At 44.0% G+C, this 27753-nt stretch overlaps 1 protein-coding gene and 1 non-coding gene across 2 annotated transcripts in view; both read left to right on the forward strand.

Moving 5' to 3' along the window:
- Positions 1 to 211: 211 nt before the first annotated feature.
- The window catches only part of LOC105489029 (protein phosphatase 1 regulatory inhibitor subunit 14C), a 108418-nt gene continuing 80876 nt past the window's right edge, over positions 212 to 27753 (forward strand). The window contains exon 1 of the mRNA XM_011753595.2: positions 212 to 811. Within this exon, the coding sequence (XP_011751897.2) occupies positions 506 to 811 (306 nt within the window). The 5' untranslated portion in view covers positions 212 to 505. The remainder of the gene's footprint in view (positions 812 to 27753) is intronic.
- LOC112427939 (small nucleolar RNA U13) lies at positions 22713 to 22816 on the forward strand. Its single transcript, XR_003019719.1, has one exon. It is a non-coding gene; the product is annotated as a small nucleolar RNA U13 (small nucleolar RNA).

Raw genomic sequence — 27753 nt, forward strand, 5'->3', positions numbered from 1 at the left:
GCCAGGTGGAGGTCCCGAGAGGCGACGCGTTTCCTACGCTCCGGGACTGCGGGAGAAGCGCGAGTTCCTGCCTCTGAGACTAGAGGCCACGGACACCCGCGCAGGAGCATCTCCTGGCACCCTGCCCCACGCCCGTCCCTCTAGAGTCTACACACCGGCGACCGCCAGTGTTTAGGCGCACACATTTTCCACCCTGCGGAGACTCCCACGTCCCGGGCCCTCTCTCCCGCAGGCGCCAGATCCCGCCTCCGGTGGCTGGACTGAGAGGGTCCTCGGCGGCGTCTTTAAGGCTGCGGTCCCCGCCCCGCCGTCCTCCCCGCCCTCCTTCCTCCCGCCGCGGCTCCTCCCGCCTTCCCAGAGCAGCCGGGCGGCTGGGCGCGCGCTGCGCGGAGCAGGTGCCGGGGAGCCCTTCGCATGCGGTTGCCGGGCCAGAGGTGGTAGCGGCGCCGGGCGCGCTCCGCCCGCCCCTCCTCCGGGCTGCACTCGGGCTCGGGCGTGCGGAGACATGTCGGTGGCTACGGGCAGCAGCGAGGCGGCCGGAGGGGCCGGCGGCGGCGGCGCGCGGGTTTTCTTCCAAAGCCCCCGGGGTGGCGCCGGTGGCAGCCCCAGCTCCAGCAGCGGCTCCGGCTCCTCCCGGGAGGACTCGGCGTCCGTGGCCACGGCGGCCGCCGCAGGGCAGGTTCAGCAGCAACAGCAGCGGCGACACCAGCAGGGAAAAGTGACAGTGAAATACGATCGTAAGGAGCTTCGGAAGCGGCTGGTGCTGGAGGAGTGGATCGTGGAGCAGCTGGGTCAGCTCTACGGCTGCGAGGTACCTGGGCGCGGGGCTGGGAGGGTCGGGGACCTCTCTAGCTCCTCTGTGCCCGCGCAGGAATTCTCCAGGGCTCCAGCTCTGGGGCGCGCACGTCCCTGACTCCCGGGACCAAGTGCCAGGAGCGAGGCGCGGCGCCTTCTCTCCCCCGCGGTGCCCTCTGGCGTCGGGCTCAGCGGTTGGGACGCCCCTGTCTGGGTTCGGTTGCCGGCGCCCAGGCTCCCTTGGTGGCCGTGGGGAGGGCTGGGTCTTGTGGAGCACAGTGCTTTTCTCCCAGCTCCGGGTGCCTCTGGGCTCCAGCTGCAGCTGCGCAAAGCGGGACTCGGAGGGGCTCGCTCCAGCTGCGCCTCAGCAGCCGTTGGGGAAACAGCAACCAAAGAGAGCAGCGCTCACTGCTGGGATCCGAGCAGCCCTGATTTTTGTGGAGAACGAGCAGGGAAGGAAGGAAGCTGTCTCGTGGAAAGGAGAGGTTCTGGGGATCTCAGAGGCCCCCTTGGTTCCTGAAATTCCCCGTGAAAATCCTGAGATGGAACGCTTTCCCCTTTCTAGCCAGCCCCGACGGTGTCTCCATAATTCGTTCCTGCGTTATCAGAGCTGCACTCGTTGTGCTTTATTGAAGCCGTAGATTTTCCTCTCTAAGCTCAGTTACTCCAATTGATGGGCGCAGAACGAGCATCTGGGGCAACCTCGACGGGTGCCTCGGTGGAAGGGCGGGAGCCCTGTGGGTCCCCTGCGGGATCCCGGGATCTGCCAGCTTCAGGCTCCCAGCTCCCCTCTCCTGCACGACATCGTGACTTCCCACAGTCCAGGGATTAAGGTCATACACAAGTCTCAGGGACGTGTATATGTTTGATATAGGGATAAATATGTAGAATAAACTGGAGCAAAACGACTGAAGCCAAAATGATCCCTCATGAGCATCTTGAATAACAGTAATTAATTCTAAATGAAGTGTCCTCCTCTTAAGGGAGTGGAGTTTGGAAAGGGTGGAAGCATGAACGGGTTAATAATTAAGGATGTGGCTTCTAATCTAAAGCTAGGTTTGTGTTCATTCAACTGTTGTGCTCTTCAACAAAGATGACAACCAGATGAACTCAAAGGCTTTACCACTAATGTTGGGTATTCTGTATTTGACACATTTCATGGCGTGTTGTGAAGACACATGTTCTTAAACACCCTCATTGCACGAGGAAACAGCATACTCTTTACTACCAATGAATGATTATAATATAACGAAGCTCGACTGTATGACTAATGGGGTTGTAAAAATGTGTTGTTTCTCCAATCCAGCTCTTACAAAAAGCCAATTTAATTGCATAAATAAAAACTGGCAAACATAAGAAGTGCTCATGAGATTTTTATAGGAAGTTGGCAAAACTCGGTAAAGAAACAACATTATTTGATGTAGATAGGATTACTGTTGGATGAATGGATGTGCTCAGTCCTGCCTCTGTAGAATACAGTTAATTTTCATGTATTTCATACTGTTTTTTTTTTTCTCCATTTGGAGAAGATTTGAGTTAATAGAAAAAGTATTGTTGAAATTAACAATGCTCCAGCATGGCTCTTTGTGGGAGACTAATTAGACGTAGATTGGGAAACTAGAAAGAGCTCTTCCCCCTGAGTAGACTGATAAACAATATATTTTAAAAAATTCTTCAGAGTAATTAGGAAAAATGGAGGTTTGATTGTTTGCTGTGTGGAACATGTAGGTTAGGTATATATTTTAAAGGGTAAACATGAGCTTGAATCTTTTCCTTGTATTGTACTTTTCTTCTTGGGTTTTAAATCTTCAACCCATAGCAAACAGCTAGACATTTGAAAGGGAGATGTTTTGTGGTGAAATAATACAAGATGCTATATGCTGCCTGCATGTTATTAATATGTGGCAAGTATTTCTCTTCAAGTTGTTTGTTCAGTCATTGTTGGCTGAAGGAGTATAAATCATTAGGAGGTTGTTGGCAATTTGTAATCACTGTGCTGGTGGTGTACCTCCATTTAATAATAAAGAAACATGGGCAAATAGGTAGCCAAATAAAGTCTTGTGTCTTTGCATCTATTTCTCTGCTGATAGGGCTCTATTTTTAGCATTGGGTTCTCTTGTTGAGTATCCTTTCTTTGTTGATAGCTTCAAGTATTTCAGCCTCTGGTTTGTGAATCAAGAAGGACATACCCTGGCTTGTAGCTCTGAACCTCATGCATATGAAGATTAGGAAATGTCCTTTTTACACTTAAAAGTGGTAATTCTTTCAAATGTTCAGCCCATGAAAGTGACACAGCCAATTTCCCGGGCTTCAAACTTCAAACCTGCCAAAGGCTTGAGTTATCTGCTGAGTTGGGGTAGAATATGAACACATCTTTAATTTCAGAAGAACTTGATCCAGGCAGGTCAGCAGTCAGATGACCTGACCTTTTCAGAATAGAAAATAATCTTTTGGAGCAGCATAAAGCAATGTATTTAAAAGGAAAGAGGAAGAGGAAAGAAGAAATACACAGAACCACTTTCTGTCTGTGGTTTTTTTCTGGAAGTATGCAGTGACTAATCAGTTTTGTATGAGAATAATGTCATAGGGGAATTTATTACCTACCTACTAGGTGACTAGGTGCTCTTCTAGGTGCTTTGGGCTAATTCATTTAGTCTTCACAACAACACTATAAAGAAGATGTTCTTTTTATGCTTGTTTAAATGTAAATAAAGAAATGAAGACTCAGGGAGGATTAAAAGGCTTCTTCAAGCTCATGTAGCTGGTGGGTGGGTTTGGGTTGGGGATGAACCCAGTCTGGAATCTGAGTCCACCGTATAACTGTATAACCAGGCCTGTCTGTACCGTGCAAGAGAACAAATGAAGGTCTACAGGGCATCTGTCTAAATGCTTACAACTTATGAGTTAAACTAACAACATTTGTATAAAATTTCTTCTATCCACTGATCTTGACAGCTACATCTTCATAATGACCTGGAAGGCTAGGTTTGCATTTTGAATTCAAAATGTAACTTCCCAGAGTCATGAGCTGAAATGCAGTTGGGAGACTCTGCCTTGGCCCAGGTTTCTTTCCTTTTGCTTCCCATCCTTGGTATAGTCCTACCTGGTGAAGGACACTGTGTCCACCTGCACGCCCAGTCTTGGTATGCACCTGCCACTCCTTGACCATGATGCCTCTGCACACACCAGTGGTGATGTCCCCCTTGGGCAGGACAGATCTGGGAGGAGCTTGTTCATGCCCCAGAAGCTACTTGGGATTTGAGAAGGGAATTCTGGGGACCTGGATCACAGACTAAAACCAGGTAGAGGGACACTGGTTCTGGATAGATGGGTCCACTTTGTCGTACGAAGTCTTCAGGAAGACAGGTTATGTGTGGCAGGAGTGGGGCCCGGAGATGTGGCCCCCTCTTACCTAGCTGAAGGGCAACATTATAAAATATCGTGCCAAACAGCCTTTTGAATACATAGATAAATGCTTTTATTGGATTCCAAAATGATTTGTTATGTGCTTATAGTTCTTTTCCATCTCATCTTCTCATGGGACGGCTTATACAGGTAAATTTTCAGCTAGGAATATGATTATAACGTAACTGTTAGACCAAATCTACATCTGTATCCACATTTAAGGATTTCTGTTTAAAGACTTTTTTTTATGTCTTCCAAACCCTGGTGGTTTTTTTTGTTTGTTTGTTTTTGTTTTTTTGAGATGAAGTCTCTCTCTGTCGCCCAGGCTGGAGTGCAGTGGCGCAAACTCAGCTCACTGCAACCTCCACTTCCCGGGTTCAAGCAATTCTCCTGCCTCTGCCTCCCGAGTAGCTGGGACTACAGGCACGTGCCACCATGCCTGGCTAATTTTTGTATTTTTAGTAGAGACAGGGTTTCACTGTGTTGGCCAGGCTGATCTCGAACTCCTGATCTCATGATCTGACTGCCTCGGCCTCCCAAAGTGCTGGGATTACAGGCATGAGCCACTGCACCCAGCCAACCCTGGTGGTTTTTAAGAGCATTTGAAATCTGGCATAATATCTACTTTAACAAGTACTGCAAGATGACTTACTGGATAAGTCATATGAATATTTCCAAGTTTGCCCAGCATCAAGATAACATCTGTACTTCCAGTTTTGCAATTCAATTTGCTTTGGAAATAAAAACATGTTCCTGAGCTCAGATGATTGCAATGCCCGTAGCATCCTAGCCATAAACAAGCTTGTGTGCCTCGGGTACTTGCTGTGTTGTTCTGACTGTCAACTTAGTAGTCTTTCCCTTTGCTTCCAGTGTCTGCTTTTTATAAAATGGTTCCTGACTTACTACACCTTTCAGTCTACCCTGACTCCCCGTTACCCCCATTTTATAAAAACTGTCTTCTGAGAGATGTTAGTGGTGACACAGAAATAAATATCCTGTTGATTGCTGCCTGATACATCTGGATGTATAGATTGCTGCCTGACACATGGATACATAGAAACAGAGAGTCATAGGGCACCACTTAATCTTACTATGTATGCTAAGGAAAAATATTATAAAAGTAATCTGAAATACAATGTCATTAATGTTTAAATACAATGTTTTATTCCTCACTTTCTGAAAAATGATGATTTTCTTTTTCTTTGTTTTGAGACGGAGTCTTGCTCTGTCGCCCAGGCTGGAGTGCAGTGGTGTGATCTGGCTCACTGCAAGCTCCGCCTCCCGGGTTCATGCCATTCTCCTGCCTCAGCCTCCCGAGTAGCTGGGACTACAGGCGCCCACCACCATGCCTGGCTAATTTTTTGTAATTTTAGTAGAGGTGGGGTTTCACCGTGTTAGCCAGGATGGTCTCGATCTCCTGACCTCGTGATCTGCCCGTCTCGGCCTCCCAAAGTGCTGGGATTACAGGCGTGAGACACCGCGCCTGACGATGATTTTATTTTTCTAAATTTATTTCATAATGCATTTATGGGTTGTGACCTGCAATTTTAAAAATACTGCTTCTGAAAGGGAGAAGCCTAAACGTGTGTAATAGAGTTAGCAGGCACTGGCTGAGTACTTAGCATGTACTAGGCAAGGTTCGTGTAATCCTGGCAACAACCTCTGAGACCCATCTGAGACACAGAGAAGTTAAGAAGTTGCCCCAGGACTCTCAGCTGGGATGTGACAGAGCAAGGCTGTGGCCAGGGAGTCAGGAGCACCTTAGCGAATGCGCTGTCCTGCCTCCTGAGACAGGACAGAGCCTGGCACCTATGTGAACCCCATGGTTTGCGTGTTCCAGATGCTGTTGTCGTACCTTGTAAATGTGAGTGCATGTGGGGGACACACTGTCAGCAGGTTAGTTCTTGTACCTGGATGAGGCCTCTCCTTTTACGTGCAGGTCCTGGATTTCCATAGACTTTCTAGGTACGGTATCGCATCAGCCGGCTTTGCTACTTTATTAGTGACCAAGCTGGAAGGTAGAAGCTGCTGCTTAGAACTCGTCTTGTGGATTGTTTGGTAAATCCCCATTTGTTCAGGTATTTGAGGACAGGCTTTTAAACAACAACAAAACCCAAAAAACTCCATAAACTCAACCTGTAAACTACTAAGGAGTAAATTACACATGCAAAAAGTCAGTAGATAAAGCCAGGCATGGTGGCTCACGCCTGTAATCTCAGTACTGACCGATTGCTTGAGGCCGGGAGTTGGAGACCAGCCTGAGGAACATGATGAAACTCCATCTCTACAAAAAATACAAAAATTAGCCAAAGATGGTGGCATGCGCCTGAGCCCGGGGAGGTCGAGGCTGCAGTGTGCCAAGACCACACCACTGTACTCCAGCCTGGGAAACAGCCTGCCTCAAATAAAAAGAAAAAAAAAAAGTCAGTAGATACAAGAATTCTAAATTGCCAAAGGAAGAAAAGAAAACTGCTTAACACATTCCCTTTGGAACAGTGGTTAGGGAAATGTGGGGTGGAAGCAGTGGTTACAATGTGTGCTTTGAAGTGAGATGAACCTGAATTTACATGTGGCCCTGTCATTCAGTGGGGGTATGTGATTAGGCAATTTCCTTCACCCCTCTGAGCCTCACTGTCTCCATATATATATGTGTGTGTGTGTGTGTGTGTGTATGTGTGTATAGAAAGAGAGAGAGAGAGAGAGAGAGTGCGAGCCCAGGCTAGAGTGCAGTGGGGCTATCATGGCTCATTGCATCCTCGACCTCCCAGGCTCAAGTGATCCTCCCACCTCTTTTTTTTTTTTTTTTTCTTTTTTTTTTTTGTAGAGACAAGGTCTCACTATGTTGCCTAGGCTGGTCTCGAACTCCTGGGCTTAAGTGATCCGTCAGCCTCAGCCTTCCAAAGTGTTGGGATTAGAGGTGTGAGCCACCGTGCCTGGCCACTTTCTCTGTATGTTGAAGGAAATCAGCCTGGTGCCTTTGCAGGGTTGTCAGGAGGACTGACTGGTGAGACACCAAGCATAGTACTTAGGACATAGCACATCAGTGTTATTGGAGCCACAAGCTGCCACTAACTGTTGGTTATTCTCTGTGATGTGGAGAGAGAGGAAAGGGGGGAAGGAAAACAAGGTATTCACATCTATTTGGTGCAATAATTTGGAGAAGAGTATGTGGTTACTTTAGGGTCAGGGGTGTTGGCGTGTGTTTGAACTTGAACATGGGCAAATATTCTCTAAACTATTCCTCCTGTTTCTAGAGCCTTCCTCATTCTCTATGTCTCAGTGGATTTTTACGTATGTGTAGGGAAGTTAGACTGTAACAACCTGAAGGCAAGGAACTGTCTTAATTTTCATCATTTAAAAGTTCATAGCAGGACACAGTTCTTCAACCCTTAAGCATTTGCTTGAATGAATGTAAAAGGATCAATGCTCAGCAAGTGTTTAAAAGTCACTGATGTTTTCGTATCTGAATTAGTTGGTGGTATTCCTTTATCATAGACATGGCTAGGGAAAAAGTCAATCTGTGTTTTTGTTACTATAGTCATATCACATTCTTGCATCCTTACAGCTTTATGTCAGTGCTGTTGGAAAATACACCTTTCTTCATTGACTTACTTGCTCCAAACGGAACTGAAAGGTGGTAATGGTAGCCAATTGACTTTGAAGTTTAGGTTGAGAAAATTCTTTTGCAAATGTGATCTTCCCTGAGTCCTGTCCACTGTCTTTTCCTTTGCTCCTAACGTGCCCGTGCCACACTAGTTCTGCCTGCTGTTCTCATCTCTGTGGGTACATGCGTACTTTTGCTGTCTTCTGTTTGTCCTATTCCTCCCAGCCTAAAACAGCCTGGCAGCCCCTGGCCTCCCTCGCCTAGCCCACAGCTCTCTGCCAAGAAGTCTCTTTCTAGATGGAGGGAAGAATCAAATCTGAATTTTGTTTTCCATGTGGCATGTGCTTTGGCCACATGGTTTAGTTTGTAGTGCGCGCTCTTGCTCTTGTTTCCTGCACTGGTCTAGTTCAAGCCTTCACCTGCCTTTCCAAGGCACCTCCCAGTCTCCTCCTGTGCAAGCTAGACCAGCCACCCTCCAGGCACTTCATTCATGACACTCCTTTTTTGGCTGAGTTTTCAACCTCTCTGGCCCATTCATTTCAGCATATACACAAGTTGAAATCTTTCTCTTCTGTTTAAACCACCACCATCCCCCACTACCGCACAAATAGCTTCCCCTCCTCCGCCCTATATTCCCCCACCGCACGTGCCACCCTGTCTTTCTCCTTCCCTTACTATTTTCCCAGAAGATCTTTCTCCCCTCTAGGACACACTCCTCCTTTATCCACCACAAACTCATGTCAGCTCCAACTGACTTCCCTGAGGACCTTCTTGTTTCTCAATCCCATGGCCATGTTTGTACCTTTCTTTGACTGGACCTCAGCAGCCTTAGGCACTCCTCACCCTCTCCTTTTGTATCCCTGTCCCCTGGCCCTGTGGGCCATCTGGTCTCCTGGTCTACTCCTTGTGTTCTGTCTGCCCTTCCTGTCCTCCTTTCTGGGTTTTTCCTCTCTTGCCTGCTCTTCAATGACGACATTTCTCTGTCTTTGGGCCCTGGCTCTCTTTTCTGTTTTTTTTTTCCTTCACTCCTGCGTGCTCTTTCTGGATGACAGGACCCTTCCTGTGGTTTTAGTTGTTGTCCATATGCGGACAATGTGTAACTCTGTATTTTTAGCCCTGATCTGTTTTCTGTGTGCCAGATGTATTCAGACAGCTTTGAAATGGACAGTGCCACATAGTACTCCAGAGAAACCTCATATTCAACTGGTCTGAAAATGTGTTTCTCATCTTCCTTAGCAAACCTGCTCCTCTTCCTCACTTCCTTCAGTGGGCGGCAGGTGCTGCTGTCCACAGTTGTTCCAGCCCAAGATTACGTGGCATGCTTATCTCTTGCCTCCTCCTTGCTGTCACACCCAGGAGTCACAAAGTCTTGTTGATGCTCCCACAGCTCTGGAATCTGAGTCTCCACTGGTCCCTGCTGCTGCCTTAATCCAGCTCCTTGTAACTTCTCACCTGTCTAATAGCAATGGTCACTGTAGTCCGGTTTCTTTCAAATTACGGCAACTACTCCTGCTACCGCACCCTCCACCACTGCTGCTATTGTTTCTACTACTTCTGGGACTAACCCAGCTCTCAGATGACAGCCAGGAGATTTATGCATCCTACCTCATACCATCAATCCTCCTAACAGCTTTATGAAGGAGATAGTATTATCTTCATGTCTTCATTTTTTGGAGGAAGCAGCTGAGATCTGAGTTGTCGCTTGTCCTTGTCCAAGGTCACACTGATTCCAAAGTCACTTAGCTATGATGTTCCCATTGCTCCTGATAGCTACATTGAAGAAGTGCTGATTGCAAACCTCGTCCTTCATGGGTGCTAATTTAATCCTTGCTGTAGCTCTGCAAGGTAGGTGAAGAAACTGAAGTACAGAGAGCTTGAGCTGCGGCTCCCCGTCAGAGGCCACATGGCTGGCAGGTGGCAGGGTCTCTGGTTCCTGGGTTGGGGCTCCCGCTCTGTCCCTGCTCCAGCTCCCCATGGTCCTTCAGAGCCACCTCCATGTGCTGCAGCTGGTGTGTTTTCTAAAATCCAGGTGGGATCTTGTTCCCCACAGCCTTCAGGATAAAGCAGGAGCCCTTTAGCACGTGACCAGGGCTCAGGGGTTTCCCTGCCCCAGTCTTTGGACTTGTCTCTGGCCACCCCTGGTCCTGCTGCTTCAGCTATCAGCTGAGTCCCTAAGGCAGCTCAGCAGGAACCCCTCTGCCAGAATCACCTCCACTCACTCCCCTGCCGCCACTTCCCAGCTGTCTAGCTCGCACCTGTTCTTCAGCCTGGCACTTGGCAGTACCTTCGCAGGAGCTTCTCTGATCCATCTCCTGCTGTCAGGCTGGCTCTGGGGCCTTTCCAGGGCCCCTCTTTCTGTAATCCTGTCTCCTACCCTCACTGCAGCCTCCTGCAGGCAGAATCTTGTACCTTTGCAGCCCTGGTGATTCTCATACACCTGGCTGCACTTGGGTGTCCCTGCTATGGACTGAATGTTTGTGTCCCCCCAGATTCATAGGTTGAAACCCTAGTCCCCAGAGTGATGGTATTTGGAGGAAGGACTTTGGGGAGGTCATTGGTGTTAGGTGAGGTCGTGAGAGAGTGGAGGTCCTGTAATGTGATTAATGCCCTTGAAAGGGGAGGAAGGGACCAGAGCTCGCTTTCACTGCCATGCAAGGGCGCAGCATGAAAGCACAGCAAGAAGATGGAAGACGGCCACCTGTAGACCAGGAGGAGGATGCTGGCACCCTGATCTCAGACCTCCAGCCTCTAGAACGGTGAGACAGAAATGCTTGTTGTTTGAGCCACTCAGTCTGTGCTATTTATTTGACTGTCAGTGAGTGACAGTGGCTGCATCTTCTGGTTTCGTGATGTGCATTTCAGAAATGTGTTCCCAAAATTAAACACATGAATATAATTTGGCTCTGCCTGTATTGAAAACCTGCTCTTTCACTGTCAACTTGAAGTTATGGTTCTTTTTCCTGGTTATAAATTATAACTATGGAGTCCTTTGAACATCTGAACTAAAAGGAAGTTGTGGCATAAGGCACAGATGTATGGGGTAATGAAAGTCTTCAAAGAAAGGGATCACGAGTTACTGCCATTCTCTATAATTTTAAGTCTTCAGCATGTCCAAGAATTTTGTTTGAACAGGAATTGCTTATTTCTATGCGAGTAGAAATGCTTGTGCAAGGAAGTAGCAAGTGCTTTTCCATCTGTGGATAATACTCGGAGCAACAGGCTCACACAAGTCTTCATAGAACAAGAATGAAAGCCTGGATTCCTGCCTCTGCTTAAAAGTTAGGGCCAATGCATTCTCACCAGGTTTTTCTTAGTCAGCACTGGCATTTTGGAAATCTGTTCCACTGAGTAAAAGCTTAGAAAAAAGAGAAGACCAGAGCGTAGGTGGGTCTCTAAATAATCACTTTATGGTTGAGGAATAAAGTGATTAAGAAACAGCTTCTTCATTTTGAAAGAATCCTTGGGGAAAACTGTGGAAGGAGCTGTGGAGGGCTGGACTATTCATTCACTCACTCATTCATTCACTTGTTCAACAGATAACATAGGGAAGGAAAGGGGTTATAAGAAGCTTTACCGCTTTTAAACTGTGTAAGGGAAAAAATAGAAAAAGTCAAGGAATCCTTCCCATTATGACAGAAGAATGGAGGAGACTATAGGATTGAAAGCTCTTTGGGGCAAGGACTCTATCCTGTTCACAGCTGTGTTAGTGTATTCAGTACAGTTATTTAGTACATAGTGACTGCACATGTCTTTACTCAAAGTCTGCATTTAGGAAAGGATATGATAAATTCACTGACATTATAATGCAAATGACTAAAAACAATTTAGTTATCTTTCATTTTAATAGGAAGTCAGATCTTAAGTAAGAGAAAGTAATCTCTTAAGAGCTGGGCTTCAGAAATGAATAAGCCAGGGCAGGATGTATGCTTTGTGGCTGTGGGAACCTTGCTGGCAACTATGAGATTAATTCCAGTCGGCTGTTCCCAGTGTGAGGTAGTGGGAATGGCCCTTGCCTGTGAGTTCCGTCTTAGTCGGGCCACTGCTGACCAGCTAGAGGAGCTTGGCAAGTCACAGAGTTTGTTTTCAGGTTTTCTTTCTTCATCTGAAAAAGATGAGGGAGGTCTGGGGCTTTCCAGCTCCAACCTTTAGACGTTCTATGCTAAAGCCAGGGCTGCACTGGCGAAAGTGAGATGTATCAAAGAAAGAGTGATATTGAAAGCAGGAGAAATAGAAGTGTCTTCCCCTTCAAGGCAAACCTGAGACAAGGATTAGACTAGTTCACCAAAGGGCCATCAAATTTGCAGAGCTAATTTCCTGTGGCTGAAGTGGGAGTGTATCCATCCTGCACTGGCATGATGTCTTGTGTGAGTGGCTTGGATAGGGACTAGAATGTAAGGATTAGTTTAAGAACTTTTTTAAAAAATCATCTTTTCCTCTTCTGAAACCTCTCCTTAACTACTGGCTTTCAAGTTAAGTTTGGAATCTGACAGCACAGACACTTACAGCCACCGTAGCTGCTTTTTCTTTGCATTTAATTGGGTTAACCTTTAAGAACTAGCATGTTTGACTTAAGATTTTAGGCATATAACCTATAATATTGACTTTGGGGGGTGCTTTTCTGTTCTTATTATTTGTCCTTTATCTTGGCACCTCCTAATTAACTAATGGTGGTATTTATTTTAACTTGAGGGAGGTTCGTTTTGAGATATGAAATGAGCATCTGAGAGGGAAAATCACAGCAGTTTTCAGGAGTAAAATTGAACAAGGTGAATTGTACAAATTAGCCTGAATAAGAGCATGACTAAATCTATACTGAGCAAATTACTTTCTATTGGGGAGTTTATTCCTGGAGTGTCGCTTTATAGTTAGTTTTAGGACTAATAAGAGGGGATAACAAGAAAAACTTAAGATTTTTTATGGACAGTTCTGGCAGGAAGTGAAAAGCAAAACTTACTCTTTGTAATATTTATTTGGTATAATGATAGAATCATAAAGCACCATTGGATAATCCCATTTGACCCGCATAAAGACTCTGTGACATAAGTAGTTACTCCATTTTAAAATGAGAAAACGGGGAGGCTCCAAGAGTCTTAGGAACATGCCTAAGTTTAAACTGCCTTGCTGTTTAAAAGGCTTGCTTCCTGGAAACTGTGAACATCAGTTGCACCATTTCCCCCCAGATACCTTCCATGTATTCTAGCATGTTTGGCCAATAGATTGAGCAAATCTTTTTTGTTTGATTTACTTGATACATTTTCAAATATGCTTCATCTTAGTTGAACAAGTTATAGGATTCTGTTATTTCATAAGTGAACCATTTACAGGAGTCAGCCATTTCTTAAGAAAAATGCAAATCCTGGCTGGGCGCGGTGGCTCACGCCTGTACTTCCAGCACTTTGGGAGGCTGAGGCGGGTGGATCACTTGAGGTCAGGAGTTTGAGATCAGCCTGACCAACATGATAAAACCCCGTCTCTACTGAAAATACAAAAATTTGCCAAGTGTGATGGTGGGCGCCTGTAATCCCAGCTACTCGGGAGGCTGAGGCAAGAGAATCGCTTGAACCTGAGAGGCAGAGGTTGTAGTGAGCTGAGATCACACCATTGCACTCCAGCCTGGGCGACAGAGTGAGACTCTGTCTCAAAAAAAAAAAAAAAAAAAGAAAAAGAAAAATTCAAATCCATTATCTCTGAAGTAGACACCCCAGTGAGTGAGCTACGTCTTTCCTTCTTTGCCAGGTTTGCATGGGCAGTTGGTCATGGAGTCCTTGCGCTCTTGGCTATCTATTTAGATGGAATTGGCTCCATGCTGAATCCCTTTTGAGGTTAAAAGTTAGAAACTGTCTTTAAATAAGCCAAGGGATACGAGTGTATATTTTATCTTACATATTTGAAGGCAGCAGATATTATCACTGACATGGCAGAAGTAAAGTAATGCTTTTCCTAAGTACAATGTAAAAAACTATTAATAACTTGGTTTGCTTATGCTAAATGATGTTTTTGCTCAAGTCCTTAGCTGCTGCCGCCAATCATCTATTAATATTTTTCTCTTATATTTATATGTCAATAGTGCAATTGGCAAAGCCCATTTCATTCATTTCTGCTAATATTAATGGAATTAAATCTGTTTCAAGCCAGGTAGGTGAGGTGTTGAGTTTCAGATTGACAGAGGTGGCTTTTCTGTTTGGTTCTTATGAGCTAATACTCTACATAACAATTCAAATTAGTCAACTGGTTTTTCTCATATTTGTGTTGGGTTGTGGCCGCTCTCTGATAAGTCAAAAGAAAATGAGTCATTGATTTGGTGCTAAAACATGATTATGCTTGCTATAATGAAAGCACCCTAGAAATATTAAAACTAAGAAAACAGCACGTACTATCTCTGTTAGACAAGTGCCTTTTGTTATGTTAAAATATTCCATTTCTTCATCAAAAAGAAAAAACTTTTTTCATAGGATATCTTTTATATCCTACGGTTCAGCATTTACTAATCTTACACCAGAAGCAGTTTACATGGAGAGATGTTTAGATAGTGAAAACTTGTCTGTATTATGGAAAGGTTGCCACCTAAATTAGCCAGAGACTCCAAAGCATTTAGCTGCCAGTCATGCCTTAAACCTTGGGAACATCCCATGTTAGACTTAGATTAAGAACCCTTTTAGGGGTTCAAAGAGGTGATGGGCTGTATTCAATGGTGAATGATCCCAAGGTTGAGTTAACTCATCACTCTGAAGAACAAAATGAGGAATTAGTTTACTTAGTTAATTACTGACACCTTACTATAAACTCTGAAGGAGGGCAAAGAAAGAGATACAGATAATGTATAAAATATTTAGTAAAATGAAATTCTCATGTCAGCTGTTACAACCACAACTCCAAGGATGTGAGAGAGTGTGGTCTACACAGGAGGGGTGGAGTGGGTGTGGACCTCAGCCTTCTGCTCCAGGAGTCCATGCTTGTGAATGTCTTCCTACCTCTAGCGCCACTTTACAAAATCAAAACAAACAGAAAAGCTCCTAAGTATGGCTTCTTACTGGTGGTGGGAAAAAGTTTGTCTCATTGTCTCATTTCAGAGATACCTACTGGTTACACACACAGGTTCTTTTCACATCCTTTATGCCCTGATTGAGAGGATGTCTTAGTCCATTTTGTGTTGCTGTCACAGAATACCTGAGACTGGGTGATTTATCAAGAAAGAGGCTTGTTTGGTTCATGATTCTGGAGGCTGGGGAGTCCCACAAGCATGGCACTGAATCTGTTTGGCTTCTGGGCTTCCAGGGAGAGTCTCATGCCATGTCATAACATGATGGAAGGTCAAAGGGGAAGTGGATACAGGTGAAGGATCAAAACAGACCCTGGCCTGGTGGGAACTAATCTGTCACCTCCAGAATGAATCCAGTCTCACAAGAGCAATAACTCACTCACTGTAGTGAGAACTGTGCCAAGACACCTAGGCCCAGAAGGTGGAGTCTCTGTGACCCAAGCTCTTCCCATTGAGTTCCACCTCTTAAAGTTTCCACCTACCAACATTGCTGCACTGGGAATTAAGGTTGCAACATGCCTTTTGATGGGGACATTCAAAACGTAACAGAGACGTTGCCTCCTAAGATAGACCCTCCCATCTTCCTGGGGTAGGGGAGCTGGCTTGGTCTGTCTAGAAGGATGAGCAGGCTGCCCACTACCTACCTTTATTAAGAGTGATTGTCAGTCATCATTCCTTGGCTAACTTTAATTTCCACTTTTAAATGATCTAATCCTTTCAGAGAAATTTTGAGGATTAATAATATGAAAAACCATCCCCCTAAAAGCTCAGAATATTTATGAAGGTATTATTAGCAACATCTACTATACTTTTGCTATAACTAATTCTGCCTTGTTAATCTGTGTATTCAAATTTAAGGTTGTTCTTTGACCCAATAGGGGGCAGAGGCTTATGAGATTTTTTTATTATGGAATATTGGTGGAGTTTCTACCTTGATTGCAAATTTGGTCACACACCAGGTTTTATGAATGTAAAATAATCTAATCAATACTCCAGAATGAAAACTCTTTATTGGATTGCTTCAAGAGAATTACTGTTCTGTAGTGGGAGCTCTATCACATTGAATTAAGTAATAATAGATAACATGTATTCTAGGTAAAACTCTTTTTTCATAGGGTATCTTTTATATGTACCTAAAAAAGAGATTCAGATGATACATGGTAACTATTAGTAGTGCTTTTTAGTATAATTGTGGGTAATTTATTTTATCTGTTTTGTGCAATGCACATGTATTTCTCCTATAAGAGAATAACTTCAAAGTTGTTTTTTAGAAGGGGCGGGCATGAGTATCCCACTGTTTTATTGTCATGGGTGAGAAAGGGGCACAAGCCCTCCCCTGCCACAGGGCTTTACAATGTTTGGAATAGCTTGATTGGTGTTTTTTCCATCTTCTCTTTTTGAGGAAGATGGGTTTTAAATTTTTAAAAAATTATAAATAAGGAAGAAAAAGCCAGTAAATTTGTTTATATTAGATTCTTTATATTTTCAGAGGAAGCAGCCTTAACACTTTGGATAGAACACATAACACTTTGGAAGACTCCTTTGGTGTCTTCATTTTTGGGGGGCAGGAAAGACAGTCTCTGAGGATGAGGATGGTACCACCACCCACAGGACGGAAGGAAAGTTAAAAGGAAGGTTGGATCACTTTTCAACTTCCTTCTGGAGCCCAGCCCCTTCTAACTGCTCAGGGGCTGACTTCTGTATCATCAGCTGTTCCTTTGTTTCAAGAGTCATAGACTGTATATTGAAGATCTGTGCAGTTTGTGATATGTAGATTATACCTCAGTAGACTATTAGAACACAAATACACACAAAAGTCTTTCTCTCTCTTCCTCTCTTCAGCCACATTTGACAGAGAGATTGTCTATATTCTTTGATCGCATTTTATCAACTTCTGTGACCTTCTTAGCCACTGCTGTGTGGCTTGTCCTTCTTTTCCACCCAGAAGGTTCATGACCTCCATGTTGCTAAATTCCAAGTGCCTGTTCCAGTTTTTGTCTTGTGTGCTCTCAGCCCCCTCCCCTCCACTCCCCTCCCCTCCCCCCCACTCCCCTCCCCTCCCCCCTTTTTTTTGACGGAGTCTCGCTCTGTCGCCCAGGCTGGAGTGCAGTGGCGCGATCTCGGCTCACTGCAAGGTCCGCCTCCCAGGTTCACGCCATTCTCCTGCCTCAGCCTCCCGAGTAGCTGGGACTACAGGTGCCCATCACCACGCCCCGCTAATTTTTTGTATTTTTAGTAGAGACGGGTTTTCACCGTGTTAGCCAGGATGGTCTGAATCTCCTGACCTCGTGATCCGCCCACCTCGGCCTCCCAAAGTGTTGGGATTACAGGTGTGAGCCACTGCGCCCGGCCTGTGTGCTCTCAGCTTTCTAAGCCACTCTGTCAATTATCCGTCCATCAGCCATCCCAGCATCCGTCCATCCTTCCATCATACAAGGCACTGTCCTTCTGTCCCTCCTTCCAATATCCACCTACTAGTCCCTTCGTCTGTCTCTGCCAGGCATTCTTTTTTTTTTTTTTTCAACAAATATGCTTTATGTTTTAGATGGTTTTAGATTTACAGAAAAATTGCGAAGACAGAACACAGTTCCCATATATTCTGCAACAGGTTTTACCTGTTAGCAACGTGTTAGAATTATACATTTGTCACAATCAATGAACCAATATTGATACATTATTATTCTCTAAAGTCCATACTTTATTCAGATTCTTTAGTTTTTGCCTAGAGTCCTTTTTCTGTTCCAGGATCCCATCTGGGACACCACGTTGCATTTACCTGGCATGTCTCCTTAGTCTCCCTTGGCTATGCCAGTTTCTCAGCCTTCCTTTGTTTTGGATGACCTTGACATTATTGTGGAGTACTTATTAGGTATTGTGTAGAATGTCCCTCAAATGGCATTTGTCTGATATTTTTCTCATGATTAGACTGTGTTTATGGGTTTGAGGGAGGAAGACCCAAAAGGTAAAGAAACATTTTATCACATTCTGTCAAGGTACATCCTGTCAATATGCGCATTGCACAAAACAGATAAACAAAATAAATTACCCATATCGATACTAAAAAACACTACTAATAGGTATCATGTATCATTCGAATCTCTTTTCTAGGTACATATTTTATATATATATATATTCACCTGTTGATATTCACCTTGAGCACCTGGCTGAGATAGTGTCTGTCAGGCTTCTTCACTGTACAGTTACTCCCTCTCTTTCCACACTGTATTCTTTGGAAGAAAATCACTATGTGTAGCTCATTCTTAAGTAATGGGAAGTTATGTTCCGCCTCATTGTGTAGCTACATAATGTATATGGAATTCTTTTGCATGGGAGATTTGTCTCTTCTTCCTCATTTGTTTACTTAGTCTGCTTTATTTATGTCACTATGGATCATGGATATTTCTTGTTTGCCTTGGATTATAATTCAATATTACTTTATTTTGTGGCCCATATTATTCCAGTTTTGGCTATTGGGAGCTGTTTCTATTGGTTCTTGTGTTCCTTTGACATACCCCCATGATCATGTGTGTGTGTGTGTGTATTTAATACTTCTTTACTTTCTAGCACTACAATACTTGAATACTTCTTTACTTTCTAGCACTATAAAATACTCATCTTGTATGTCTTCTGCCCCAGATTTAGAGCCGTCATTTCTCCAAGGACCCCTGGTTCCTTTTATTAGAGATTGTTATTAGAAACCAAGATATGGCCAGGTGCGGTGGCTCGTGCCTGTAATCCCAGCACTTTGGGAGGCTAAAGAGGGCAGATCATCTGAGGTCAGGAGTTTGAGATCAGCCTGGCCAACACGGTGAAACCCCATCTCTACTAAAAATACAAAAATTAGCCAGGCGTGGTGGCATGCTCCTATAATCCCAGCTACTCGGGAGGCTGAGACAGGAGAATCGTTTGAACCCAGGAGGTGGAGGTTGCAGTGAGCTGAGATCATGCCATTGCACTCCAGCCTGGGTGACAGAGCAAGACTCTGTCTCAAAAAAAAAAAAAAAAAAAAAAAAAAAAAAAAAAAAAAAAAAAGGGCTGGGCGCGGTGGCTCAAGCCTGTGATCCCAAATCTTTGAGAGGCTGAGGCAGATGGATCATGAGGTCAGGAGGTCAAGACCATCCTGGCTAACTTGGTGAAACCCCGTCTCTACTAAAAATAGAAAAAATTAGTTGGGCGTGGTGGTGGGTGCCTGTAGTCTCAGCTACTCAGGAGGCTGAGGCAGGTGAATGATGTGAACCCGGGAGGTGGAGCTTGCAGTGAGCAGAGATGGCACCACTGCACTCCAGCCTGGGTGACAGGGTGAGACTCTGTCTCAAAGAAAAAAAAAGAAAAGTAACCAAGAAAACCAACATAAGGGATGCCAGGTGTACTTGTTGCTACTGAAATGCCATTGTTTCTAAGATCTCTCACATGACAGCAAGAAGAGATATATGTATATTCTAATTTGTGTATATATATCTACAAATATTTCCATATGTAACCATCAGCATCTATATCAAGCTAAACATCAGCTCATTTGATGTCTTCGATTCTAATCCATTACCACATGGGTCGTGCTAGTCCCCTTTCTTTCCCTGTCTTTAAACTCCTACTGCAACAGAGACAAACCTGTGGTTCCCACCACCCGTAACCATGCCCTTAATTGTTCAGTTGTAGTGTACATGTACAGCAATATCAGAATTGTTAACTCAATCCCTATGGGAAACAACTTTATCAACTAGAAGATGGTGCTTATGTGCACTCCTTTTGCATTTGATTTTAACAGACTCTACTTATTTCTAGTTACTTCGGTTAGCACCCTTTTCCCCTATCCCCTTCAGTGAGGTTGTTGCATACATTTGTAATATAGATAGATTGTTTTATCACATTCTACATTCCATCCTGGGATCCCGCAATCTCCTAAATGATTTTTTAAATTTGTGTATATTGTACATTAAGATTCATTCTTTGTGGAATCAGTCCTATGGATTTTAACAAATGCATAGTGTCATGTATCCACCCTTACAGTATCAAACAGAATAGTTGCACCTCCTAAAATATCTCCTGTGCTTTACCCATTTACCCTCCTCCTTTTCTTTTGTTTTCTTTTCTTTTATTTTGTTTTCTTTCATTTTGTTTTGTTTTCTTTTATTTTTGAGACGGAGTCTTGCTTTGTCGCCCAGGCTGGAGTGCAGTGGTGTGATCTCAGCTCACTGCAACCTCTGCCTCCTGGATTCAAGCGATTCTCCTGCCTCAGCCTCCCCAGTAGCTGGGACTAAAGGCATGCACCACAATATCCAGCTAATTTTTGTATTTTTAGTAGAGACGGGATTTCGCCATGTTGGCTAGGCTGGTCTCCAACTCCTGACCTCAGTGATCTGCCCACCTGGGCCTCCCAAAGTGCTGGGATTACAGGCAAGAGCCACAGTGCCAGCCCAACCTCTGCCATTTCTTCCTGAACCACTGATCCCTTTCCTATTGCTATCGTTTTGCCTTTTCCAGTATGTCATATAATTGAAATCATACAGTATACAGCATTTTCAGACTAACTTCTTTCACTACGCAATATACATTTAAGATTCATCTGTGCGGTATTTTTTGTGGCTTGATAGCTCAATTCTTTTTATGGCTGAATAAGATGCCATTGTATAAATGTACTACAGTTTATCCACTTGGCTCTTGAAGGACATCTTGGTTGCTTCAGTTTTTGATGATTACGAGTAAGCGTGGTATAAACACTTGTGGGTGGACTTTTGTTTGGATATATGTTAGAAATTAGTGAGGTCAAAATGCCACATGCACTTTTAGGTGCTAGGGACACAGGTGCTTAGATACAACAGCGAAAGAGTCCCTGTAATCTTAAAAACAAACGCAAATGAGTAAATCAGAATGGCTTCAGCTCCTGAGTAGTGCTAAGAAAAAAAAAAAGCTAATAGGATAATGAGTGAGAGACTGTGGCCAGGTTAATGGGGCCAGGAAGGGCTTCTTTGAGGAAGTTCATTGCATTTGTATCTGGGTCTGCATGATGAGGGATGGCACCAGCGGTGTGCAAAGCCCTGGGGGGACATACTGGACTCAGTTAATGCAAACACCCTGTGGCAGGATGAATCTTGGCATGACCAAGGGACTAGGAACAGAAAGAGGTGAAGATGTGAATGAGAGTATTTTCTTAAAAACTTTTTATTGTAGGCCGGGCACTGTGGCTCATGCCTGTAATCCCAGCACTTTGGGAGGCCGAGGCAGGCGGATCACGAGGTCAGGAGATCGAGACCACCCTGGCTAACACGGTGAAACCCTGTCTCTACTAAAAGTACAAAAAACTAGCCAGGCGTCATGGCTGGAGCCTGTAGTCCCAGCTACTTGGGAGGCTGAGGCAGGAGAATCATGAACCCGGGAGGCGGAGCTTGCAGTGAGCAGAGAGCGCGCCACTGCACTCCAGCCTGGGTGACAGAGCGAGACTCCGTCTCAAAACAAACAAACAAACAAACAAACAAAAAAACCCTTTTTATTGTAGTATAACATGCAAAATACACAAAACCCAAGTGCAAGTGCACAGTTGATGAATTTTGTCAAATTGAAGCCACCCACCTTCCAGATCAGGAAATGGAATAGTGCCAGCACTGCAGGGGTCCCTCATGTATGCTCATCCCATTATTAGCCCCCTGTCCTCCCTCCAAGGTCATCTGATTAATTTTGCCTTCTTAAAAGCTTTTATGTCTGTTTTTGTTGTTATTGTTGTTCAACATTAGATGTGTGAGATACCCACATTGCTGCATGTCATTTGAGGTTTGATCATTTCCGTTGCCACATAGTACTCCATGTGTGAATACGTCACAGTTGTTTTTTTATTGATTCTACTTTTGATGGACATTTGGAAGGCTTTCAGTTTTGAGCTATTCTGAATTGCGCTTCTGTGAATATTATTGCATGTGTCTTTTGGTGAACCTATGTCTGCATTTCTGTTGGCTTATATACAGAGTTGCAAAATTGCTGGTTTATAGAGTATGTATATATTCAGCATTGCTAGGTACTCTCAGATGATTTCTTAAGTAACTGCACCAATGTACATGCCCACGACACTATGTGAAAGTCCTGATTGTTTTCCATCCTCACCTACACTTGCTATCTTCTGACTTTTTCATTTAGCCGTCCATTATGTATATAGTGGTGTTGCATTATGGTTCAAATTTACATTTAGCTGATGACTAGTCAAGTCCAGCCCCTTTTCATATGTTTACTGGCTTTTGGATATCCTCTTTGTGAAGTGCTTGTTCGATTCTTTTGCCCGTTTCAAAGAGAAAAAACAACAACTTTGGGTTTGGGTTGTCTTTTATATATCCTGGACATTGATCTCTTACAGTCTAGATAAGAGCCCTTTGTTGGAAATATGTGTTCCACTTTGTGAATTGCCTTTTTCACTCTCTGAATGGTGACTTTTGAGGCACAGAGGTTCTTAATCTTAATATTTTCCAATTTGTCAGCTTTTTCCTTTATATTTGGTATATTTTCAACCTATTTAAGAAGCCCTTGTCTGCTACAAGGTCATGAAAATGTTTTTCTGTTACCTTTTTGATGCTTCATTATTTTACCTTTTATGTATAGATCTGTAATCCATCTGAAATTCATTTTTATGTGTGGTATGATGTAGAGATTAAGATTAAGATTATGTGTGGTATAATGGACAGGTCTGAACTTGCCTTTAGGCAAGAGTTTTAAAATATCTGGGCTCCCACTCCAAGAAAAGATACTCAGATTTTGTGTTAGAGAAGACTTGACTTGCCTAGTTAATTACATTTCTTCTCTAGGCCCAAATATGTTTCTGGACCAGTTCTTTTGGCTAAAGTCCTTGGGGAAGGTTGGTTGACCTCAGATTGTTCAGTTGGCAGTACTGTACTTTTGTAGTACATGAGCATGATGACTGGGTATTCACACGCGTGTGTGAGATGTACCAGCCTTGAACCTTGTTATGACATTGGCACATTACCCATCTGCCCTGAATTTGGAAAAAAAAAAATTCTTTTTCCACTTGGACATCTAGTTGACCCAGTACCATTCATTTAAAGATCATCTTCTTTCACTGCACTGTAGTTAAAAATCAGGGGATACTGTAGATTGAATGTTTATATCCCCCTAAAATTTATATGTTGGAATCCTAAGCCCCAATATTATAGTACTGGAAGAGGGGCCTTTCAGAGGTGATTATGTCCTGAGGGTGGAGCACTCATGAATGGGATTAGTGCCCTTATAAATAAAGACACAAGAGAGCTCTCTTTCTCTGCTCTGCATCGTGGGAGAACACATTGAGAAGTTAGCCATCTGCAAACCAGGAAGTTGGCTCTCACCAGACTTGGGATCTGTGGCACCTTGATCTTGAACTTCCCAACTTCCAGAATGGTGAGAAATATATTTCTGTTGTTTAAACTACCAGTCTGTGGTAGTCTGTTAAAGCAGCCCAAACTAACTAAGACAGGAGACCTTATATGTGTGGCTCTATATAGATTCTAGTGAGTATGTTCGAATATTAGGTGGAGCCTTTCTGTCTTGCTCACTATACTCCATCTGCATTTCCTGGCAGTGGCCCCTGTGCTGTAAATATTCAATAAAACATCAGTTAGTTGGTGGACAGGTCTGAACTTGCCTTTAGGCAAGAGTTTTAAAATATCTGGGCTCCTACTCCAAGAAAAGATGCTCAGATTTTGTGTTAGAGAAGACTCGACTTGCCTAGTTAATTACATTTCTTCTCTAGGCCCAAATATGTTTCTGGACCAGCTCTTTTGGCTAAAGTCCTTGGGGAAGGTTGGTTGACCTCAGATTGTTCAGTTGGCAGTACTGCATCTATTTAACCATCCAGCCAGTCATACAATAAATATCTTTTATGGGCCTACTATGTGGTAGGCATAAAGTAGAACTGAAATAATAGGATTATTTCCGGAGTTTCTATTTTTAATTTTATAACATTTGTTGTTTCTTTCTTTACAAGTTAAACACTCAGTGCAAGGAGGGTAATTTTGAGAATATTCCTCCATATCTGAGGTAGCTTTATTGTTCTATTTTGGTTATTTAAAATTTTTGTGTGTGACAGCCTGGATAAACAGGCAACAGGCCTAAGAATTAGAACTTTTATGTTGCTATCAGACTATTTTAAAACAAACAAAACCCTACAAAGAAAAAGAGATGAAAATAAATGTGAAGTGCAGTATTTCATACAGTGAATTCAGCGAGAAGTTAAGTACTTTTCTCATTTTCAAAATTTAGTGCCAGACCAAAGACCAAGTTTAGAAAAATAGACGAATGCATTTTCAGGAGGTTGGTGTGGACTCTGGATGTGCCAGTCAGTGCCAGTACACCAGATCGCATTGTGAGTGGGCCACGTGCCACATACCATGTGTCACATGCTGCATACTGCTCTTCTTTTTGTTTTTGAAATGGAGTCTCGCTTTGTCACCCAGGCTGGAGTGCAGTGGCATGATCTCGGCTCACTGGAGGCTCTGCCTGCCAAGTTCATGCCATTTTTCTGCCTCAGTCTCCTTAGTAGCTGGGACTACAGATGCCCACTACCATGCCCGGCTAAGTTTTTGTATTTTTAGTAGAGACGGGGTTTCACCATGTAAGCCAGGATGGTCTCCATCTCCTGACCTCGTGATCTGCCCACCTCAGCCTCCCAAAGTGCTGGGATTACAGGCGTGAGCCACTGTGCCTGGCCAAGTGCTGCTCTTCTTGGTAACTGCCCCCTGGGGAACAGAAGAGCCCTAGAGGCTTCTCCCATGGTGCCATCTTGCTTGGTGACACCAGGGCCTGGGGTTATGTCCCAGGGTCTCTTTGTTCCTCCTTTCCTCTGGGGATGGATGTGAACAAAGAGGGGCAAGGGACAAGCAGATCTTCAAAGTGGGGCCAGCTCCAGGAGGTAGCTGTTGGAAAATGGGGCTGCCTCCACCAGCACTTGTTGTCCACCACTGCCCATGTCCGGTGGCTGCAGTTTGAGCTGCTCTGAAGCCTTTTGGAGCCACTGGGAGAGGCAGCCTCGTAGCTTCCCCTCCTTAGGAGGAGGAAGCAGATTGCTAAGGGAACAGGGCGGCTGGTGCTTAATGTTACTTCCGTGATGGGACTGTGATTCTCTTTTCTATTTAGTTAATGTCATGTCCATTTTCCTTTTCAGCTTGTCTCAGGCGAATATTTTATATATTTAGTGAAACCTCACCAACCTTGAAGTCATGAATTTTGTAACTCCAGTCATTTGGAACCGAGTGAAGGAACCTAAAGGAAAGCAGAAAGAGGTCAGGCGTGGTGGCTCACGTCTGTAATCCTTGCACTTTGGGAGGCGGAGGCGGGCGAATCACTTGAGGTCAGAAGTTCAAAAACAGCCTGGCCAACGTGGTGAAACCTCATCTCTAAATACAAACATTAGGCCGAGCACAGTGGCTCACACCTGTAATCCCAGCGCTTTGGGAGGCCGAGGTGGGCGAATCACTTGAGGTCTGGAGTTTGAGACCAGCCTGGCCAACACGGCAAACCCCGTCTCTACTAAAAATACAAAAAAATTAGCTGGGCATGATGGCGGGCACCTGTCATCCCAGCTACTCAGGAGGCTGAGGCAGGAGAATTGCTTGAACCTGGGAGGCAGAGGTTGCAGTGAGCTGAGATCGCACCACTGCGCTCCAGCCTGAGTGACAGAGCAAGACTCTGTCTCAAAAAAAAAAAAAAGAAAAGAAAAAAGAAAGCAGAAAGCGTAGCTTTGAGACCCTAAAGAGATATGATATTCTCGGGTATGCTGGGGTATGTTCTTGATTTATCACAGAGGTCCTTGGGCTTCCACGTAGAGCTTCTGTGCTCTTACTTTAGCCACATTTCTAACAAGTTTGGTTTTCTGCTTTTTTAGTTCACTAGATTTAGAAGCAGCAAACTAGGCTGCTAGGTATACATCCTGGGAGAACATCTAGAAGTGACAGCTGACAGCCTGACAGTAAGGGAGGGGATGGAGCATCTATAAAAAGCTTGGAAGACCAGAGCCGTCTTATACTCTGTATAAGGCAAAGAGAGCTCTGAGCCTGTTGCAGCGTGTCCCGAGAGGCAGTGTGGCAGGACGCCTGGCCATAGGAGTGACCTGAGCCATTCAGACCCCAAAGGCAGGCACACGAGGAATCCCTTTAGAGAGATTTGAAGAAAAAGAGTTGAAATAATTTACCTATATAGAACCCTTGTTTTCCTTGGGATACTAAACATAAAATAACTCCCCCTTTCTCTCCATGTCTCCCTTCTCCCCTTTCTCTTTCTCCCCTTCTCTCCTCCCCTCTTTCTCTCCTTCTCTCCTTCCCCCTTCCCCTCCCCCTTGCTTTTCTCCCACCCTTTCTGCGGTCCCTCCCCTCCTGACTCTCCTCTCCCCCACTCCTCCCCCACCTTGCTTTCTCCCTTTCGGTTTTAACTTCCCCTTTTACTTTCCTCTCCCCTACTCCTTCTCCCTAACACAATACAGTGTCCTTTTTTTTTTTTTTTTTTTTTTTTGTCTTTTTTCGTCTTTGAGGTTCACATATATGCAGTGAATTGCTGGTGAAAGTTTAACAACTGGCTCTTATGAGAGAAAAAAATTCCTTGATTCACAGCAGCCCAGTTTCCTTGGTGTAAATTCTCACCATGGTTGATTTCAGGTGACCCTTGTGAGGTCCCTGGGGAGGAGCAGGGACAAGTACTTCCTCCATACAGATGCAGGAGATGGAAGTAACCTTAAGAGCGTAAGAATAGGAAAATGTCATCAAATAATTAGAAAGTCATGTTTTGAGTATTTACAACTTTATTATATACTCTTCTTATACAATTATATAATTTAATTAAAAATGTTAGTAACATTTAACTCAATGTATCAAAAATATTATCATTTTAACATATGATCGATATAAAATTATTATTATTTGAGACAGAGTCTCACTCTGTAGCCCAAGCTGGAGTACAGTGGTGCAATCTTGGCTCACTGCAACATCTGCCTCCCGGGCTCAAGTGATTCTCCTGCTTCAGCATCCCACGTAGCTGGGACTATTGGTGCGTGCCACCATGCCCAGCTAATTTTTTGTATTTTAGTAGAAATGGGGTTTCGCCATGTTGCCCAGGGTGGTCTTGAACTCCTGAGCTCAGGCGATCCACCCGTCATGGCCTCCCAAGGTGCTGGGATTACAGGTGTGAGCCACTGTGCCCAGCCTCAATATAAAATTATCAATAAGATATTTTACACTCCTTAAAAATATATAACCTTCCATTATAGTTAGAGGTGATTCTATGACAAATTTTGACCAGGGAAATGAATTCACTGCATGGAGTGTCTGAATAATAATTTAATGGTAATTGATTCAGTTGTCATGGGAAACTTGTCTTTTTCCTTACTTCTTGAAATGTAAGTAGAAGAGGAAAAAAAATTAAAAATAGAAACAATAAAATAAGAACTTACGTATGACGTCTTTGAACTGTTGAACAAATGCCAATATCCAACTGTGTTGGACTTCTCTGTATATGGCAGAAAAAAAATCATATTTCATCTCCAAACTGCTGTTAAAAGGTTGTTGTTGTTGTTACATGCAGCCAAACCCAATGGTTGAATAAAAGAGAAGCTGTCATAAGCAGAGACCTGTATAAGGTGAAGGCACAGGACAAGTGAATTGTGAATGAAGAAAATTCTAGGCTGATGAAATCAAATATGAAAAGGCCCAAGCGGGAAGGAGATGAAAGTAGAATGAACCAAGCTTTACTAATTACCAATATCATGCAACAAACTGCCCCACATCTTAGTGGCTTAAGAAATGCCTATCATTTATTTTGCTTACAAATCCGATTTGTGCATCATTTGTTGGGGGTGACTCATCTCTGTCTCATGGGGAATTAATAGATATGGCAAACTTAGGACCTGAGTATGTATTTTTAACATGACTCACTCCCGCATTCAGGAAAC

Source organism: Macaca nemestrina, chromosome 5 (genome assembly GCF_043159975.1).
Source record: "Macaca nemestrina isolate mMacNem1 chromosome 5, mMacNem.hap1, whole genome shotgun sequence".
Classification (NCBI taxonomy): Eukaryota; Metazoa; Chordata; class Mammalia; order Primates; family Cercopithecidae; genus Macaca; species Macaca nemestrina.